Below are 21,065 nucleotides of genomic sequence, written 5' to 3'. Positions count from 1 at the left end.
TAACCAGCCAGCTCTGGCCAGCTCAGCCACTTACGTGCCCAGAACTGGTTGTTTCAGGAACCGCCCAGAAAGCTGCTGTCCCTTTGGGAAGACAGGGGAATCTGGACGGCCAGGGCTGGAGAGGGACGGGCCAAGGTCACTTGATAACCGCTGTTTATATTTATACTCCTATCTCTCCCAACTCAGTGGGTCGCAGGTTTAAGGGTGGAGCCGTGAGAGGCGGCTTTGCACTCCTCTCTTTCCTTAGCCTCCACTGTAAACAATACTACCATTATTGAGGGTTGACCAAGTGCCGGGTGTGTGCTTCTCACCACTACGCTGAGGTTCCTGTTGGTTTCATGCCCACTTTGCAGGCGAATCCAGGCTCAGAGAGGTTAAGACACTTGCCCTAGCTAACACAGCCAGTTAAGTGTTAGCGGATCTGGGTTCCAATTCTATAGACACGAGCAGATTCCAGCTAGGGAGACCATCAGCGAGGCTGAGCAAGCCAAGGTCAGAGAGGGTGCAACCCAGTGGACCTGGGTCTATCTATGTGGGCAGCACAGCCATGGTGGGGGGCCCTGGCCCGACGTGGGTAGCACCGTGTCCAGATCAGATCAGATCAGGCTAGAGGATCGCCGAGCAGCGGCAGCGGAGCCAACGAGGGCGCCTCCGGACAATTCCCGAAAACGCGAGCGGCGGGGTGGGGCGGGGCTTGGAGGCCGCCCAGCATTTCCGGGGACACCGCGCAGGACGCAGAGTGTTCACGGTACACTCCTGGTCCCCGGGGACGGCGGCCAGACGTCCGGGCAGTGGGAGTGTGTCTGTGGAACTTCGGGACCGCGCGGAAGTAGCCTTGTCGTGGGAGGTAACTCCTTCCAGGTAGGGGACCGGGAGAGGTGGGAACCGAGGTCTGGGGGGGCGGGGGGCGGGGTGACAGGACAAGCCCAGGCCTTCGTCGTCGCCCCCCACCTTCCTCCCGCCCCTCTCTCCCAAGAGGGCGCCACCTGCACGCTCTGATGGGCACCAGTCGGGGCCAGTGGGGGAGCCTGTTGCCATGGCAGCGCAGGAGGTTGGGCCCACGTTCCCATGGTCACCGGGGGCCTCTGCGCGAATCCTTTAACAGTGTCTTTCAACACCGCCCCCTACTCCTGGGCTGGGAGGAAAATCACTAGGAAAAAGGCCTGGGGCTCCTCCTCCGAACGTTTGTGGCTGTGACCTCTGAGTTAGGGCCTTTGTCGTGGCTTCTTTCTTCTCTCTGAACAACAAGATGGATTAAGGGCCAGGAGAGGGAGGAAGTTGGGGTCCTGGGAATGAGGCCGTCGCCTCTCCTTAGCTGTTCTAGTCTCCGCAAAGACTCAGGAGTCCTGGGTCACGTCGGGAAGCTCATCAAACCTCTGTTCACAGCCCCTCACCTGTCCTGTGAACGTGTTATTTAAGAAACCCAGGAAGGGCTGGTGAGACGGCTCGGCAAGATAGGCGTTTGCTGCCAAATCTAAGGACCTGAGTTCTGATTCCAGGACACAAAGGGTAGAAAGGGAGCACATTGCCCTCTGACCTCCACCTCTGCAGCTTGGCACATGCTGTGGCCATCACGTATGCAAACACACATTTAGTAAGTAAATAAATGGTGGCAAATTTAAAGAAAAAAAAAGAATCAGAGATCATCGTAAGGGTCACCTGCAGTTAGAACTGGATGCCGTGGAACTGGAGGAGATCTAGTTCCCTTCCCTTCATTTTCACCGGGGAAGCTGGACCCAGAGATACTCAGTTGTCCCCCAGGCGACTCAGTGGGTTGGTGGAAAGGTCAGTATCTGAACTCTGAGAGTGGTTTTTTTTTTCCCCTGAAGTTCATAGAAATAGAAGTTGTATCTTTCTGCACTTTTGAGGTCTTGAGCTCTTAATGACAGGTGACCTAAAGATGGACTGGGTGTGTGTGGCAGAATGACTTCTAGGGTAAAGGGGCCTGTCTTCAAGCCTGATGATCTGAGGCTGACCCCACGCCTCCCGTGGTAGGAGGGGAGAATGATCTCCTGAAAGTGCCCTTTGACCTCTGCGTACAGAATACACACGCTCCCTCCCTCCCTCCCATAGGCATAAATAGATGTCATTTAAGAAATGATAGTGATGGGGCCAGTGTAGCTTGGTGGTAGACCACAATGTGGAGCAGCCTGTGCAGGACCCAAAGGAAAGGATGGTGACAACAGAGGAGGGCAGGGTATGGCGGTGCACACCTCTACCAGCACTGGACAGGCAGAGGCAGGAAGACTAAGAGTTCGAGATTATCCTCAGACACATGAAGTTGGAGGCCAGCCCGGGATACATGAAGTCCTGTCTCAGACAAAAACCAAACAAACAAGTGAAAAAGCCCGAGAGTCCCAGAGTCCAAGACCTGTACACCAGGAAGACGTTCAGCTCTGCCTGGGGCCAAACCTTCCCATTTCCTGACATCTTCAAGTCATCTGCAATGTTCCCATCATGGTTTTATTGTCTGTCTTATTATATACACTGTAACTCATTATATTCATTTGGGTATCATGTAAACCAGACTGGCCTTGACTTCTCTGTGTCACCAAAGGTGGCCTTAAGCTTCTGGCTCTCCTGCCTTCATTTATTGAGTGCTGGACTACAGGCGTGTATACCATGACTGTTTCATGCAGTCCCTGGAATCCAGCCTGGGCTTTGTGCAAGTGAAGCAAGCATTTTACCAACTGAGCTACACCCTCAGGCCCTGGGACCCTCAGTTCAACGTAGTATCTGACAGGAGCCAAACATTCAATCACCCTCCAACATGGCATCTCTGGTGAAGCCAACAAAGCTGCGGAGAAGAAGGGGAAAAAGAAAACCCTGGGCTGCCCTAAGGCAGGGAAACGGGGCCATGCCACCCCTTTGGGGAGGGGCTTTTTCTTAGTCACATTCTTTGAAAAGAAGAAGAGAAAAGCAGGTACAAAAGGATCTGGGAAGAACTAGGATGAATCACAGTCACTGAGAGCAGAAAACTCATTTGTTCATTTACTCAGCATTTACTGGGTACCTGCTGGTTCCAAGCTCTGCCCCGGGGCTGGACATTTAAAAGCCTGAGTTGGGCAGGTCTGATGTGTGCACTCCGGAGCTGTGGAAGGGATGGGAACAGAGGGATGAGGTGTGTGAATGAGTGCTTTACTGTGGCCTAATGAGTGCCTTAATGGAGATCCGAGCCCAGGGCAGAAGGAGCCCCAGGAGCAACTCCGGAAATTAGTCGAAAACAGCAGGATCTAGTCTGTGCTGCCTGGGACTCCTGGAGTTCCACCAGGCTGGCCCTGGCTACTACCTTTGTCAAAGTCAAAAGGATGCGTGATTGAAAGTGTCTAAAGACATGCAGTCCAGGATGGGGAGACTCTGCAGAGAAGCATTGGACGAATCGTGATGAATCAGGAAGTCCTTGCCCGCGGCAGTTGTGTTCATTTCATCAGTCTGAGCCGTGCTTTTGGCAGCCAGCGAATAAGAAACAGCGTTGGATGAATGAAAAACCGAGGGGAAGGGAAGGCGCGATGGGAGAGGGAGGGAGGGAGGGACAAAAGACAGCCGCCTGTATCATCAGAAGTGGAGATGGCTGGCAAGTTGAGACAAAACCAGGCTGAAATTTTCTTCCTAGGTATAATGCCCACGTGAGTTCTGCAGCCCACAGATCCCTTGGCCCCAAGTCCGCACCTGGCTCACGTGTGGCCCTAGCATGCCCCTGAATCAACCTCTGCAGCTCGCTGTGTAGTGGGAATATTGAACGATAACTCTGCTTTCCCTCTGCTGTAAGGATGAAAGATTAATAAATGTGAAAAGATCAGCATGATGTCTCACAGCCAGTGCTAAGGAAAATATTATCCGTATAACTGTCGAATTTGATTTAGGTGGGGGGAGTTTGCCAAATACTTCATGTGGAGGTTACATAGCTATTCCAAACGAAAGATGATTTTGTTTTTGTTTTTTTACCAGATAAAGGCTAATTTTGTAAGTTCCCTGTTTCTGTATATAAAAACACTTTAAAGAAGTAGTTATAGCTGGGTGTGGTGATACACACCTGTAATTCCAGCACTTTAAGAGGCTGAGACTGGAGGGGTATGTTTGTGGTCTGTCTCGGTCCAGCTCAAAGTCAGTCTGGGCTTTATAGTAAGACACTGTCTCAAAACCAAGTCGGGCAGTGGTGGCACACTCCTGTAATCCCAGCAGAGGCAGGTGGATCTCTGTGAGTTCGAGGCTGGCTTGGTCTACAAAGCCAAGTTTCAGGACAGCCAGAGCTGTTTCACAGAGAAACCCTGTCTTGAAACAAAACAAAACTAAACACAAACAAAAAACAAAAACCCAAATCAACAATAACAGAAAGAAAAAGAAAAAAAAGACAATGTTCTTCACCTTGCCCTAGAGTAGGGAGTATGACGAAGTCAAAGCCCCTTTCTGGAGCACGCCAGGCCTGTGTTTGAACAACTAAGCTACATCCCCAGGCTTGTGCGCAAGTCCCAGAGATCTGAGGTGTCTCGCTCACAGTCCATATCTGGCAATAAGCATCCCTGGGATTTTCCGGTACTGCAAGAGGACCCATGTAGGTAGGAGTCTACCTCATCCCATCTCTCTGTGAGTGTGTCACCTGCACCATTTCTCCCACCCCACCCCACCCCCAGACTGGGTTTCTCTGTGTAGCACAGGCTACCCTGGAACTCACTTTGTAGACCAGGCTGGCCTCACACTCAAGAGATTCACTTGCCTCTGTCTTCCAAGTGCTGGCATTAAAGGTGTATGCCACCACCGCCTAGCCTGATACCACTTCTTTAGGATAACAAATTTGAAGACTGCCATGGTAGAACATTCCTTGTAATGACCACCCTGTCAAGACACTGTTGGAGTTGTAGATTGGTGGCAAAACTCATCTTCTATCTCCACTGTTGTCCCTGCTTTCTCTCTCGGTTCAGTATGACAGCCAAGAGCAAGACTGTGTGGGAGAAGTGTCAGCCAGGGTGATTTAAAATGACAGAAACAGGAGCTAAGCTGCTCCTCCTCTGGGAAAACAGTCTCTGAGGTGGAAACTTGGTTTCCTGAGGATCGAGGTATAGCCTTCAAAAGGCTGTAGCTAGGGGTCTTGGGGCTCAGAGTAGATTTACAAGGGAAGGAACTTGATGGCAAATTGGGAGATAGGTTTTTAAGATCCTTTAAACCTAGCAGGGCGATGGTGGCGCACGCCTTTAATCCCAGCACTCGAGGGGCAGAGGCAGGCGGATCTCTGTGAGTTTGAGGCCAGCCTGGTCTATAAAGTGTGCTCCAGGGCAGCCTGTGCTACACAGAGAAACCCTGTCTCCAAAAACTAAAACAAAAAGTTTAAATTTTTATTCTTTTGAGACATGGTCTTTCTACATAGCCCTGGCTGGCCTTGAACTCAATCTGTGACTTAGGTTAGCCTTAGAACTTACAGCGATCCTCCTGTCTCAGCCTCTCAAGGAGTACAAGTATGAGCCTGCACCCGGCCTCTTGACTTGAGATCTTGAGAAGAGAGCAAGGTTTCATAAGCTGGACTGGAAGCTGAGCCTCTACTACTTGACCCTTAGCCTTCTGACCCCATCCTCGCCTGGCAGGATGCCTGCCTTCTACCTGTGAGTGGCAGGCGGTAGTTTGAGAGCCGCAAAGAGTCACTGAACAATCACTACTTGGGGGATCAGCTAGGCTAGTCCCCCTGACTGGGCAGGCCTCTAGGCAGGGACAGCGCAGGAGCACAGGAGCACAGGAGTGACAGTGTCAATTTCATGTTTCACCCTGTCTGGGCAGGGACAGGCTGAGCCTTGCTGGTTGCACCACAGCCCTGTAAGGGTGGGGGGATCCCCTCCCAGGGAGTGGCCAGCTCAGGCCCTAACAGGCCCAGTGGAGGCGGTGCTGTGTGGTGGGCTGCTTGCCACAGTAGGCACACCCAGGGCTTGGGGCTGGGCAGCCTGGTTCCTTCTGCCCAGGAGAGTTGCAGCCTCAGCATCGTGTTTACAGGAGGCAGCTGAACCCGAGGGAGCACAAGGAAGGGGCTTCTAAAACTCCATGCTTTGTTGAGGCCATGGGGCAACCTTTAGATAGAGAAGCAATAACAGTCTGGGACATAGGGCATTCACTCTGTGCCAGGCTGCAGGTGGCTTTATAGGTGCTATCTCATCATGTTCCCTAATCATGCCATAAAGTCCTGTAGTATTTCCACCACAGGAGAAGCAGGCGACAGCTAGAGAGACTGTGGTCCTCTTAAGCCCCCCCCCCACACACACACAATGGGTCGTGATGAATTCTTCTCTACTTTATGCTCAACCGCTGAACTCCACCACTTAAAAGGGTGTTGGGGAGTGGGGAGCTCAGCAGGGGGCTGTAGAGGGAAGCTGGTCTGGGGAAGAGGTGAGGCTGTTTGATTTACAGCCGTTGCCAGACCCTGTTGGAAGCTGTCTGAGAGAGCTGAAGGCAGTGTTAGTGCTGACCCTGGGTGGATGTCCTCTGCTCTAGAGGGTGCTGCCTGTCCCAGGGAAGTACCCAGCTCCCAAGACCTGGCAGCCATTGGATGATTTAAAAGCACACATGGACTGGGTTAGCTGCTGTGACTTTCCTATCCAAATGTATCTCTGCTGCAGCTGAGTTGCTGCCGGGCCCCTGGGGAGGAGACACGGCCTCGCCTCGTGCCTAACCAGGGCAGGGTGGGGAACCGCAGCTGCAGGTTGGCATAAGAGGAGAGCTTGGGGCTACGAGGGGATGGTGGCAAGGAGCCAGGTCCTGGGGAGCTAGCTGGGCCACAGCCAGTTCAGTCTGAGAGACCTTGCTAGGCAGCCTGCCAGTCAGCACCCAGGGGTGGGGGAAGGGGGAGGGAGGAGTCTGAATGCTGCCCAAGGAGGGGTGGGTGGGACCTTTGGGTTCAAGCTCCACTGAGCCCTCCCCCGCATGGACGCAAACAAAGCTACAAGTCCTGAGTAGAACTGAGGGAGCACAGAGCCCTGCTCCCCTGGGTGGGAGTCAGAGGGGGCAGGCCTGGCAAGAGCCCTTTGGCGTGTTTCATGCATACCCAAGGACATCTTCCTGCCTGCACCTGGGCAGAGGCTGTACCAGAGGGTGAATGTTTGTGATAGGCTGACTTCAGGGAGCAGAGAAGCCAGGCCATGGGCAGATTTGTTGATTGTTTCTCTGTTTTCATTCTTCCTTCCCTTTTCTTCTTGCTTCTCCTCGGTCTCTCTCTCCTGTTCTGTCAGTTTGTCCTTCTTCCATTTGATTCTCCAGTCACAGTTCATTCCCCTACTCTCCCCGCTCCTCTTCTCCCTGTGTTAACCGGTGTAAAATATAAGCATAGAGCAGGGCATGGGGGCAGACTTCCACTCCCAGCACTGGGAAGGTAGAGGTAGGAGGTGGAGAATACAAGGCCAGTGTGGGCTACAGAGCAAGTCTTAGGCCACCTTGGGCTATGTAAGTGAGACGCTATCTAAAAACAAAGAACTTAAAACAAAGATCATAGAGCTCAGTACATTTTAACATGTGTACAAACTTGAAAATCCAACCCCAGATCAAGATACTGAATCTGTCTGTCATCTCTGGAGTTTCTTCACCTGCCTAGGAGGCATGTGCCCACTGGACTCTGACATCCCTCAGCGCAAGGCAAGTCTGTCTGGGCAGCAGCTGCTGCTGCTTCTCCCACCTCCTTTCGGTTTTCTTTCTTTTTTTTTTTTTTTTCTAAATATTTATTTACTTATTATGTATACAATGTTCTGTCTGTATGCCTGAAGGCCAGTTGAGGGCGCCAGACGTCTTTACAGATGATTGTGAGCCACCATGTGGTTGCTGGGAATTGAACTCAGGACCACTGAGCCATCTCTCCAGCCCCCTCTCCTTTCGGTTTTCAAGACAGGGTTTCCCTGTGTAGCCCTGGCTGTCCAGAAGCTCACTCTGTAGACCAGGCTGGCTTCAAACTCAGAGATCCTCCTGTCACTGCCCCCCAGTGCCGGGATCAATGGCATGCACCACCACCTACTGGCTTTTCTGGCTTTCTTTATAGTGTATTCTTATGAGCATTTGACCTCTCATCTTTGCATTGGTGAGTGTGTGTGTGGCATGGGGGCGGGGGCAGACAGGCAGACAGACAGACAGGATGGCAGGAAGAATGAAGGTGGACAGAGGGCCAGACTTAACAACTTGGGGATGACTTCATCTTTCAGGCTGGAGCACGGAGGAAGCATTGCTTTTTTTTTTTTCTTGCTCTGTTTTTTGGTACTCTCTTTCCAAGCTGCCCCCCTGAGCTCTTTGTAAACACTGACTGCCTGGCTAAAAAACACTTGCCTACATCCAAGAGTGGCAGAGAGGAGCAGGAGACACATCGTTGGCTTGGGAACCACTCTTTAGCCTACAGGAAGTTAAGTCAAAGGCAGTTTTTCTCTGTCAATCACCCTTCTGCTCTTTCCAGTCTGGGAGAGCACATTAGGAACCATAGGAGCACACTAACGGAAGGCAGCAGAGCCCGCCAGGAGAAAGGTGCCACGTACATGGATTGGAGGGTGCTTCCCCGGGACAAGAGTTGGGGACCCTCATGTAGACAGCGCTGTGTGTTTCTTACTGGAGTGCCTTGCTAGGCGTGGGGGGAGGGGACAGAAGGCTTCTGTCACTGTTCTCTAGGGGCTTGCTGCCCAGTTGGCATAAGACAAACTTCCAAAGCATGTGAGCAGGATATAATTAACAGCCACGCGAGGCCGCATCAGCCCCTGCCTCCTCAGGGATGAGTACAGCCATCAGACAAGCCCTTTGTTGCCAAGACACAAGAGCAGATCAATCCCCTACAGCTTTAGGAGCTACTGATGCCCGGATTTGGGCTCTCAATAAATGCTAATTGAGGAGGCAGCCATCGATCAGGCTCTGGTCTGGAGTGGGGTGGGAAGCAGAAGGAAGTGCTGTAGCTAGCGAACATCGATTTCTGACGAGGGTTTGGTATGCGTGTGCAGGGATCTGTGTGTGCAAATATGAGAGTCACATGCATGAGTGTATTTGTATGTGTGCATCGAGGCCAGAGGACAACTTTGTAAGTTACGTCTCAGGAGCCATCCCCTGTTTTTTGAGACAGGGTCTCTTACTTGGCCTGGAACTTGCCAGGGAAGTTAGGCTGGCCAGCAGTGAGCCTCAGGGTCTGCCTGCTTCTGCCTCAGCACTGTTGGGATTACCAATGTATTTTTGCCCCCCCCCCCCCCCACTGTTTTCACATAGTTCTGAGATCAAACTCAGGTCTTCATTCTTGCATAACAAGCATTTTATTTATTTTATGTGCATTGGTGTTTTGCCTGAATGTATGTCAGTGTGAGGGTGTCAGAAGCCCTGGTACTTGAGTTACAGACAAATGTGAGTTGTCTCACGTTGGTGCTGGGAACTGAACTCTGGGTCCTCTGGAGAGCAGCTGGTGTTCCTAACCACAGAGCCATCTCTCCAGCCCTGCATGACAAGCATTTTATCTACTTAACTGTCTCCTCAGCCCTAGTCAAGGTTTTTTTTAAAAAAAATTTCTGTAATATCATTATGGATATGGTGAAAAATGTGGGTGGAGCTATGTAGTGAGGAAGACATAGAGTCAATTGCTAAGTCTACAAAGAGCACTCAGGAGGCAGAGGCAGGCAGATCTTTGTGAATTTGAAGTCAGCCTGGTCTACGGAGCAAACTCCAGGGCAGGCTCCAAAATACAGAGAAACCCTGACTAGAAAAGCAAATAAGAATATTGATCACTCGGGGGCTGGAGAGATGGCTCAGCGGTTAAGAGCATTGCCTGCTCTTCCAAAGGTCCTGAGTTCAATTCCCAGCAACCACATGGTGGCTCACAACCATCTGTAATGAGGTCTGGTGCCCTCTTCTGGCCTGCAAGCATACACAGAGAAAGAATATTGTATACATAATAAATAATAAATATTAAAAAAAAAAAGAATATTGATCACTCAACCCTAGTGGAAGTTTCTTCTGGCATGTCGCTGGACACTGTTTTGACATGTCTTATTTTTTTCCCCTAAATGAAGAACTAAAAGATTGGTATAAGACGTTCACACATATTTACATAGTTTGACCAAATTATGGCAGCTATGCTCATACCTCGACACACACACACATGCACATACACACACATGCGTTTTTGCACATGTGTATTTGAAAGATAGTTTCTGACGTCATAGTGCATCATCTCTGAAAACAACAAATTGTATCTCCCAAATCTGGAACTTTCTATCATACCCAAGAAATACCATGCTCTTTTTTTTTTTTTGGTTTTTCGAGACAGGGTTTCTCTGTGGTTTTGGAGCCTGTCCTGGGACTAGCTCTTGTAGACCAGGCTGGTCTCGAACTCACAGAGATCCACCTGCCTCTGCCTCCCAAGTGCTGGGATTAAAGGTGTGCGCCACCACTGCCCGGCTTTACCATGCTCTTATGTAAGAAAACGAACATTAAAGTAGCTATTAAATAATATGTTTTCAACCTAGCACAGGACTTTAAAATTATTGATAATATAAAATGCATATTAAAAGTGTCTTAGCTGCTCCAACACTTTTTCTTCCTCTAAAATGCAAGCAGGGTTCACATATCTTTTGTCTTTTAACTGTAAGCCTTCCCTATTTTAACTATTTATTTTTATTTTTTCACCTTCACAAGAATGATTTTTTTTTCTTTTGATGAGCCCAGGCTAGTTATCATTGTCAAATGCTTTTCATGCTGTATGTATCTGCTTTCCTTCTCATTGTTAGATGTGGGTTAAACCCCATTGGATTGAGACTGTGATTCTCTCATGGCACTGGATGGGAGGGGGCAATTACGTCACATTCCTATGGCAGATGATGTTTGACCCCATGGCTAAGATGGTGACTACCATCTCTTTGGCAGAGACACATTTTCCTTTGGACTGTCAGTCATCCATGGGACAGGCTCTCAGACGTTGATTCCTCACCGTCTTTCCACCCAGCCATGATCTCTGCTCAATCTGCTGATCTTCCATTTCTACACTGCCCAGCCGGCACTTTTCCAGAAAGAAGTTTCCTTTTCTTCCCTTCTCTTTCCCTTTCTCTCTGAGTCACACTCCGGACTAATGGGCTGTATATCAATTTGATGCATTAGAAGCCATTACTCGTTAGGCCATTTGATGACCAAAGTGGTCATCAAACTGTCTCCTGCATCCTTTAGGCAGAGCCTCATTAGTTGTCAATTTCTTTCCTTTCAGACCATCAAAATGTCCTTTCTGCCTTGTGCTTTCTCTTTCACCCTCCAAGGAGCTCGCTTTCCTCTTCCGGGGGAGTGGCGTGCAGAAACCAAGATCTGGAGGCAACGTCTGCACACCCATTATTTTTATCAGTGACTTGATTAAAGGTCTATGGAATACTTAGCCAAATTACAATGACTCAAAACTTGGAGGACAATATGAATATGAAATGGGATGATAGTAGAATCGATATTCAAAATGACCCGTGGGATGAAATTGGGGCCAGAACCAACAGATTTAAGAGTGATAATTTTGAAGTCGTGTGTTCAGTTGAAAGAGTTTATTGCCTAATTTCAGGTTTGGAGCACTCTTTCCTAGGTAGGAACTGGTCCCGAGGGTTGTTCCAGGTTGTTAGTTAATACGAGCGAGTAGTAAGTAGTCTTTGGCTCCTGCTCATTCACTCGGTCATTCCTTCAACCAGTATTTATTGACAGCCCACCTACCATGCACGTACGTCGGCACTGTTCCAGGTGCTCGGGAGGTTTTGAGCTGAAGAAAGCTGTGCCTAACTTCTTTCATTTATTTATTTAAGGTATTCCTTCTTTGTTTTGTTTTGTCTTTTTTTTTTTTTTTTTTTTGAGACAGAGCCTCATGTAGCACTCACTGGTTGGCGTCCAACTTGTTTTGTATCTGAGGTTGCCCTCGAATTCCTGGTCCTCCTGTTCCACCTGCCAAATGCTAGGCTTTAAAAAATTTTCCAGCTGACTTTAAAAAAATTACTGTTAAAAAAAAATTACTGTTAAGCCAGGCCTGTGGCCCATGCCTTTAAATCCAGAAGCTGGGAGGCAGAGGCAGGTGCATCCCCATGTTTTACAGAGTCTGTTCCAGGACAGCCAGGGCTACATAGAGAAACCCTGTCTCAAAAAAAAAAAAGTTTTTACATGTATCTGTTTTGTGTGTCTCAGTCACACAGGTCAGAGGACACAGCTTGAGGGTGTGCATCCTCTCCTTCTACCATGTGGATCCTGGGATAGATGGAATTTAGGCCATCAAGGGTCTACCCACTGAACCCTGTCGCTGAACTATAGCCCCTGACTTTCATTTTTAAGGCCTCTGGCTACCATGTTGAGAAGAGATTGTAGGAGCAAGGGAAGAAGCAGTTGGAGGACCCTTAGTGTAGCCAGGAGAGCAAAAATACCCCAGGGTGGGATGTAGGGAAGCAGTAAGTTCAGATTTTGGGTCTGGATATGAGGAGTAAGAAACAAGACATGAAACTGTAAAAGGATCTCGGGGTGTGGCGATGGTACAGAAATTGTGGGACATTAAGGAGTCTGGTTGTAAGAAAGGAGACCTGGGACCACCAAGCGCGTGTCTACCCTGCCGCTCTATTTGTGGGAGGGGGTGGGGAAGCCTGAGGGTGGGGATGGGGGACGAAGATGTTGCTTTGAGACTGCTGATATTGTCAGTGGGTGCAGAGTAGCTATTCGACCCACCCAGTTCCGGGTGAAATGGTCTCATTGCCACAAGAACAATGAACACGGATTTTCAAGTTTTTAATTCTATCCATGCACCCAGAAAAAGCTGGAACGTGTTCCCCAAACCTTGTCTCTCTGTTGAGTTCCCTTCCCATCCCCCACCGCCTTATTTCCCTTTCTCCCTGGCCACTGAAGATTAACCAAACTGACCTCAGGTCTGGGTACCTGCTGGTGAATACCTCTGGTGTCTTACTCCATCCTTAGGGAATCCTTTCCTATGCTCAGCCACGTGCTGGTTGCGGGGGGGGCGGGGGGGGGGAGGTCTAGTCTCCTTGGCTAGACCTTCATGCAGTCCATGAAATCCTATTATCCCACTTGAACTAATTCTGCGCCGCCCCGGGCTTCGTGTGGACAGAATTCTAAGCATGGACAGCCCAGCAGAATATCTAGATTCTAGACCACGCATAGACCTCCTGCAGAAAAGAGACTGGAAAGCCACCAGTCCCAGTGTATGCACAGATCCTGGAGCAAGGGGGTGGGGATGGGTAAGCGGCGAGTGGAGCAAGGTCCCCGGGAGCCGGAAAGAGGGCGGGTCTGAGTGCCCCCGAGAGACCTTGCGCTCTCAGAGCTTCGGGTCCCCAGGCTCTGCCCCGCCGGGTGAACCGATCTGGCGCCCCTCGTACTACAGCGCCCAGGAAGGAGGAAGGGGGAAGAGCTGGATGAGAACCAGCTAGGAGGCCGGCCTACCCTCTGACTTCCTGCTCCGCGCCCTCCTCCCTGCGGCGGGGCGAGGGACTCCCACTCGGCAGCACTTTAGGCAGAGGAGCCTGCGGTGCGGCCGTCCACGTGACCGTCTTCTCTGCTGCCCCCCAGGTCCGGAGGCGAGGCGGAGAAAGGACTCTGGGGGACCGAGCGGGGCGGAGCTGCAGCCCGCGACTCCAGTTAAGCAACCTGAGCCCGAGCCGAAGGACGCCGCTGGCTGCTGTGCTCCGAGTTCCGCGCGCCGCGATGGGCCGGGCGAGCTGCTCCGCCGCCCTGCTGCGCGCGCTGCTGGTGCTGCTGCTGCCGCTGCTGCGGACGACGCGGGCGCTCGGCCCCCGGATCAGTGTGCCGCTGGGTGAGTGCTGTGGGGCGCAGCCGAGGGAGAGGATCGCGGGTGCCCACGACAAAGGAGCGTTGAGGTTCAGTAAGACCCCTTCCCTTTTCAAAATGCTGTGGTCAAAGCGAGAGGGAAGGGAAGCTAGGGAGCCGAGAGCCCCTTTCTTCCATTTTCTATGGACCTGGAGAGGGCCACTCTCTCGCACCGTTGCTGCTGCTGGTTTCCTAGGAGGGGGTACACTCAGCACTGTCTGGAGGCCTCAGGTGCTGGCCATCCTGCCTACTCATGTACTTGTCTTTGATGCTGACCAGAGCCAACCAGGGAGCCACCCACGGCACGGGGCTGAGAGGACTGCTGCTGGCCGCTCTCTAAACTTCTCAAGCAGAAGCCTGGAGCGGGGCGGGTGGGCGCCAGGTCTTTCCTCCCTGCCATTTCTGACTGACTGACCTGGAGGGTACACCCCCCCCTCCCGGATTTGGAAACTTACATTCCGAAGACCCTGCAGGACCCTAACTAGAGGGACTTGAGAGTATTATTATTCTGGTTGACCGGGATTCCTTTCCTGTAGCTTTTTATCCGTCTCTGTCTGCCTGTGTTTTCACCCCTTCACTCTCTCTCTCTTTATTCCTCTTGTTCTGATTGTCCCTGACCCTTCTCCTGGGGCCCTCAAGTTTTGGAAATTTAGAGACTTGGATCTTTTTTGTTTTGTTTTTGTTTTTTCGAGACTTTGAGACAGCGTTTCTCTGTGTAGTCCAGACTGTCCTGGAACTCACTCTGTAGACCAGACTGGCCTTGGAACTTGCAGAGATCCACCTGCCTCTGCCACCACCTCCTCCTGGCTGGACTTGGGTCTTAAGCCCATCAAGTAACCCCTATTCCCTGTACTCCAGCTTCCTCCTCTGCAAAGGTGGCTCAGGCGACCTTGCAAAGCCATCTTGGGAAATTAATGAAAGTTGGTGCATTGTGGGCATCAGGCACATAGGCGCCAACAGATACTGTTTGGCCAGACCCCTCTAACTTGCGAGCAGTCACGTGTGAGTTAGGACAGAATGAGCATAAATTAGAGGTTACACACTAGAACTCCACCAGACTTCCTTCTCTTTATTGCATCTCCACCCCTGAAAGCATCCCATTTGCAAAAGTGTAGAACCAGCTCTTCAATTATAAGGCCCCTAACAGGATCTAAATCTCTTATCGGAAACATTACTGGTGCTCCAAGTTCAAATTCTGCCTTGGCCATTTAGTTCCCATGTGACCTTGAGTAAACAGTTTCTCTGCCTTGATTTCCTCATCTGTAAAATAGGGATATTAGCACCTTGCTCAAGGCTCAACCCATTACTTGTTGTAAAGTCCTTAGGAAAGGGCTTGGTACAGAAACCTCTCTGCCAGTGTTTGCTGTCATTCTTGTTATGCTAAACTTGGACCAGCCCTGCTTGGAGTTGGGTGGTTCTCCACAGGGTGGAGATGGTTCCAGGGTCTTAGTTCCACTGCAGGCCCCTTGGGAGTTCTGTTCTTGGGGTGAGGAAGGACTGAAATCGGAATCAAGGATCGCTGCTCTGCTATTTTTAAATATTTAGCTTGTGTGTGGGTGTGCGGGCACACGCAACCCATACGGAGGTCAACGAGGTCAGAGGGCAACTGGCAAAGTTCTCCTGCGGCCATGTGGATCTCAGCTGTTAAGCTCAGGTCATCAGGCTTGGTGGCAAATGCCTTTTCCGGATGAACTGTCTTGCTATACCCCTCTGACCCTTTTTTCTTCTGAGCTAGGCGTGGAACCCATCTTGCATTAGTCAAGTTACCTCTGAGCCAGACCCGTTGCTGGTTCTGTCCTTCTGTGTCTCCCTAGACCAGCGGTTCTCAACCTTCCTAATGCTGCGATGCTTTAACACAATTCCTACTGGTGACCCCAACCATAAAATGATTATCATTGCCTCTTCACAACTGTAATTTTGCTACTGTTATAAATCATAATATCCGTGTCTTCTGATGGTCTTAGGTGACCCCTGGGAAAGGGTCTTTCAACCCCCAAAGGGGTCAAGATCCACGTATTGAGAACCATTGCCCCAGACCCTTAGACTCTCTCAGCTTTAGGAAAAAATGCAGGGCGTACAAGGTGGGGGTAGCTGCCCTGGGAGGGCACTTAGGACCACACCAAACACAGCAGGTCTTGTGTCTCAGGGAGTGGTGGGGAGACCTGAAAGAGGAATAAAGAGGCCCTGCTTCCTGGGAGAACATCAGCCCTTGGTTAACTCCACATTTTTTGGGCTGCCACAGGTGGGCAAGGGGTGTCTTGTGCACTGTACAGAGATTCAGCTGAGGGGTTAAAAGGGCCTCCAGGCCAACAACTGTGCTTTGGGGGTTAATTCTGTCAAGTTAGTGGGGCCATTTCTAATCCTCAGCACTACCTGCGGTGTTTCAGCAATGGCCAGCCTCCTGAACACTGGGTGTCCCTCCACATTTGACTGAGCTGCCATGCTCCACCTTCCTGGGCCTCCACAGTACCCTTCGTCCCTGCTTCCACTCCCTGTCCTCCCATGTACAGGCAGGTTCTGTGGCTTGAGTCCCAAATGGGGAATGCCCTGGTGACTGAACAGGCTCACCCTTTGAGTCTGGCCTGAGACAGTTTCCTGTCTCATCCCTGGGGGCTCGTTAGATGTTCCTGGCACTGTGCCCATTCTTGGCAGGCTCGTGGTGACCATGGGGTGCCTGGCCTAGAGCCCTTCAGCCTTCCGAGACAGGCTTCCCAGGGATTGCACAGAATGGAGACCATGCCCTTTTCCCGCCACCTGAACTGAATTCACACCCAAGCTCCCCCCCTACCCCCCGCCCAAGGACCTGATGCTTAGGGATAGTGGGCTCTGTGATCAAAAAGTCCCTTGAAGGGGCTGGAGAGATGGCTCAGAGGTTAAGAGCACTGGCTGCTCTTCCAGAGGTCCTGAGTTCAATTCCCAGCAACCACATGGTGGCTCACAGCCATCTGTACTGAGATCTGGCGCCCTGCTCTGGTGTGCGGGCATACATCGAGGCAGAATGTTGTATACATAATAAATAAATAAATCTTTAAAAAAAAAAAAAGTCCCTTGAAGTGGAAAGTCCAGTTTACTCTTCATCTAGGATCTCTCGTGAGAATTCTCATTCCTGTTGATGGTTCTTGGGAGTCTTCAGGCTGGAGGGGTCCTTGTGACCTCACCTGATGGTCAGTGGAGGGAAGGAAGACCTGGGGCATTTTGAGTGGGAGTGGGGGAGCATCCTGCAGACTCCTGAAGCCAGCTGGAAGTCTGTGAAAGCTGCGCTTCCGAGAAGAGCACGAAATTGGGGTTCTTTTGCCCTGCAAACTTCAGGGCCATAATATGGGGCAAGAGCAGGAGTTAGGCCTTGCAGCCTGGCCCGTTTGAAGAAACAAAACAAAACTGCTGCCACGGCCTACTGAAGTCAGGCAGAGTCCCTTTATTTGGGCAAAGCAAGAGAGCTATTAATTGTCCCCCAGCCCCAGAAGCAACCTGCTAAAAAGCTCTGGAAACAGTGTATGAACCAGATTGGAATTAAATCTGTAGGCCTGCAAGATGCACTCAACAAAACCCCATTGAATGCAGAGAACAAGGCCCTTGGCACGAACCAGCTGCCCATCCTCCGGCCTGGAGCAGGCATTCAGAGTCAAGGCTGCCTGAGTGGCCCCTGTGCTGGCCCCCTGCTTTGGTTGCCTCTTGTCTGCTTACTGACCTCCCTCCTTGATGTGACCTCAGCCCAGCATGAGACTCTGAAGTTCTGTCAAGAGGCTGGTCTGTTCCTGAGTCTTCAAAGGCAAGTAGTTGAGAGCCCTAAGGATGGGTGCTGAGAGCCGGGCTGGGAGAACTGGCTACTACCCTTATCAAGGACACACCATAGGGCAAGCTATAGCCTTCTTAAGCCTGTGTTTGTATCCACATGACAGGAAGAATAGCGGGACCCATCTCCCAGACTCCAGGAAGGATTATTGAAATTATGTATGTAAAGTGCTTGGCCCGGGCCCTGACACGCGCAGCCCACCCAGTGGAAGGTAGCAGCTTCTGCTGCATGCTGCTTTGCTCAAACCTCCTACTGGCCTCACTCCGGGAGGTGCATGCTGTGTACAGGCAGCGTCCTGGACTCTGGGAGATGCCAGCACAGCTAAACCCTGTATCTGCCATGGGAGCTGAGGGGCACAGTCCTGCTCTGCCCTGGGGAGGAGCTGAAGCAAGGGCCCCAGGGTTGATGGGAGGTCATTCCCATGGGGACCCGCTTAGGTTTGCCCATTTTTGAAAAGCTCCTGGTTTTATCCTTTTAAAATGTCTTCTGTGTCTCAATAATATTCTCTGCTTGAGACTGAATTTCCCCTCGTGATCCTCCTGGCCTGTCCTTCTGCGCTGTGGTCTGTGAAGTCCCATTCAGTTGGTGGTGTGTGTGCCCAGAACACTAGGCTTGCAGAGTGTGGGAGCCCCTTGATGTTCTATATAACACAGGCATCATCTGATGATGGGGCCTGTTTGAAAGGCTCTGAAAGGTCACGTCACCATTCCTACCTTCCTGTTAGCCCTTTCTTAGAGCCCATGGCCCCGTCCCAGCTCCATGGCTGCTTAGGCTGGGTCAGGGCTCAGAAGCCTTAGGTTGAGCCCTCCCCTGCTTCACGGGAGAGAGAGGATCAACAGAACTAATCCTGTGGTGTAGTTGGATTTTTCTTTGGGCCACCAGCTCACAAATAATGACGTGGAGACTTATTATTAATTATGAAAGCTCGACCTCAGCTTAGGCATGTCCCACTCGCTCTCACAACTTAAATTAACCCATTTATTCTCGTCTACGTTCTGTTGCATGGCTCATTACCACGTCTTTCTGTACTGCTCATGGGGCTTCCTCTGCTTCTGACTGGTGACTCTGCCTTCTCCTTTCCAGAATTCTCTCTCTGTCTGGAAGTCCCACCTATACCTCCTGCCTAGCTATTGGCCATTCAGCTTTTCTTTTCTTTTTTTTTTCTATACATCTAATGCACATTTATTGTATAGTCAACAGAAAAAGATGGTCCAAATACTGAAGTACAAGCAAAACATGAAAAAGATATTATTAAGAAACCATGCAAGAAACTTTTTAAACAGTGATGCTAACCCTGACACATTGGATACTCTAAGCAGAGAAAGAGCTAGTTTAGAGCATGGGAGGAGGGGCTTATATTCTGCCATTTTAACTATGGTTATCACTACAGTGGACATCCAAGTACTTTTAAATGCTGACATCTACACTAACAAATTGGCATTTGCTTTCTAAGTAGCTGTCACAAAAGTTTATACAATCACTTTAATTTTAAAAATTATCTTACTGAGAAGGTTTAATTTTCACTTTCATTTCCATTTTAAATGAACTCACATTCCCTATTTTTAAAAAGTAATTTCTTTCTCTGTTTCATTCAGCTTTTCATTACACCAATCACAGCAATACATTTTTTGCACAGTGTACAAATATCCTACAGCACAGTGGTCCAGGCTGCCCTCTCTCCAATAAGCATCCTAGAAAACATTGTCTCAGGGCTGGAGAGATGGCTCAGTGGTTAAGAGCACTAACTTCTCTTCCAGAGGACCCAGGTTCAATTCCCAGCACCCACATGGCAGCTCACAACTGTCTGAAGATTCAGTTGCAGGGAATCTGACACCTTCACATCAATGCACATAAAATAAAGTTAAATAAAACATAAAAATATTTTTAAAAAGAAGAAGAAAACATTGTCTCTTAAGACTGCATTGTACAGCTGGGCAGTAATGGCACCTTTAATCCCAGCACTCAGGAGGCAGAGGCAGGCGGATCTCCATGAGTTCAATTCCAGCCTGGTCTACAAGAGATAGTTCCAGGACAGCTAGGACTGTTAAACAGAGAAACCCTGTCTCAAAAAAAAAAAAAAAAAAAAAAAAACAAAAACAGAAAAACAGAAAAAAAATTGCGTTATACAGCCACTTGTCCCCAATTATCCCTCGCTGCTCTTCTTTACCTTCTGGCCTCCTATCCTGGGAAGGTTTGTCCCATCAGGGACAGCGTCTTGACAAGGGACCTTTCTTGCTGTTCTGAAGACCAAACACCTCTCACTTGCTCATTTGCCCTCCAGGATCTCCCTGGTTCGTGCGTGCCACAGGGCTGCCTCCAGCCCTCCAGGGTCACGGCTCATGTTCCAGTCTTGGGAACCTAGAAGGATAGGTAGTGAGGGGACAGGGGTAGCTGAGGATCACAGAGGGGAGCGATTTATCCACGTCAGGTTCTCCCTCCCAAGCCTGTGGTTCTGGAAGTCTTTCCTCTAGCCTGGAAGGCTAGCAGAGATGCTTTGGGGAGGGGCTTCTGGTAGGGTGGGAGATAGAACCTTCATTCCTCATTCATTCCTTATTCCTCCTTTCTCCTTTATTTTTTTTTATTTTTTTTTTTATTTTTTCAAGACAGAGCTTCTCTGTAGCTTTTGGTACCTGTCCTGGAACTAGCACTTGTAGATAAGGCTGGCCTCGAACTCACAGAGATCCGCCTGCCTCTGCCTCCCAAGTGCTGGGATTAAAGGTGTGCGCCACCACCACCCAGCCTAGGGAATTTTTTTTTGCCCATTGCTAGAGTTGAACCCAGAAAGACAGGGCCTTATGGCTGCTAAGGAAATCCTCTGCCATTGTGCCACATGCCAGCCCTGGCCTCATCTTCCTCATCCTATTCACAGAAGAGGAGGAACACCGTCTGCACGCGGTGCCTACTGGTCTAGGCTCACTCGTGCCCGTATTGTATTGTTTCACCCATTGTAGAAAAGAGTGCTGAACCTCAGCGGAGCCACCTCATCCTGGCAGGGTCACGCCTCACTGAGGACAAGAGACTGTGCCTGGGTCAGTTTCTTCACTGACTCAGGAGCCTCATTCTTTCCTAGAGACCAGCTGCCTCTCGCTTCACCTGCCATTCACACAAAAGCGGCCGAGTGGTCCAGCTCAGCCCTGTTGTGATTGATCAGCGCTGTGATTCCCTCTGTAAAGAAGTCTGGTGAGGTCACTCCTCAACAGAGCAGGGGAGCCAGCAGAGGCCCCTGACGGCACTGTCAAACTAGATAGCAGTGGTCTCGGCCAGGAAAACAGGGGCACATATATCAGAGGTTTGCACACTAGGTGGGGGTGGCGGGCAAAGCCAGTCTGGGGTTATATTTTGCTTGGCTTCCAAGTGACTTAGAAATTTTTAATTAGTAACTGATATTTAAAACTTAGGAAATGTTATATAAAAACCCAGATTTCCGCCTGAAGGGGAGTCTGGCAAGGCAGTGCCCCCTTTCCATTCAGCAGTAAGCAACCGGGCCTCAGCAGCCACCTCCTCTTTC

General features: G+C 50.3%; 1 protein-coding gene across 1 annotated transcript in view; it reads left to right on the top strand.

The window, feature by feature from the left end:
- The first annotated feature begins 254 nt into the window (after window positions 1-254).
- Window positions 255-21,065, top strand: part of Sema4b (semaphorin 4B) — a 42,443-nt gene continuing 21,632 nt past the window's right edge. The window contains exons 1-2 of the mRNA XM_041647509.1: window positions 255-861; window positions 13,507-13,750. Coding sequence (XP_041503443.1) covers window positions 13,642-13,750 — 109 coding nt within the window. The 5' untranslated portion in view covers window positions 255-861; window positions 13,507-13,641. The remainder of the gene's footprint in view (window positions 862-13,506; window positions 13,751-21,065) is intronic.

This window comes from Microtus oregoni, unplaced genomic scaffold, assembly GCF_018167655.1.
Source record: "Microtus oregoni isolate MIOR12 unplaced genomic scaffold, Mior012 000000F_ref0000247, whole genome shotgun sequence".
Lineage (NCBI taxonomy): Eukaryota > Metazoa > Chordata > Mammalia > Rodentia > Cricetidae > Microtus > Microtus oregoni.
The sequence above is the reverse complement of the archived record's forward strand: the minus strand, read 5'-3'. Positions and strand labels throughout refer to the sequence as shown.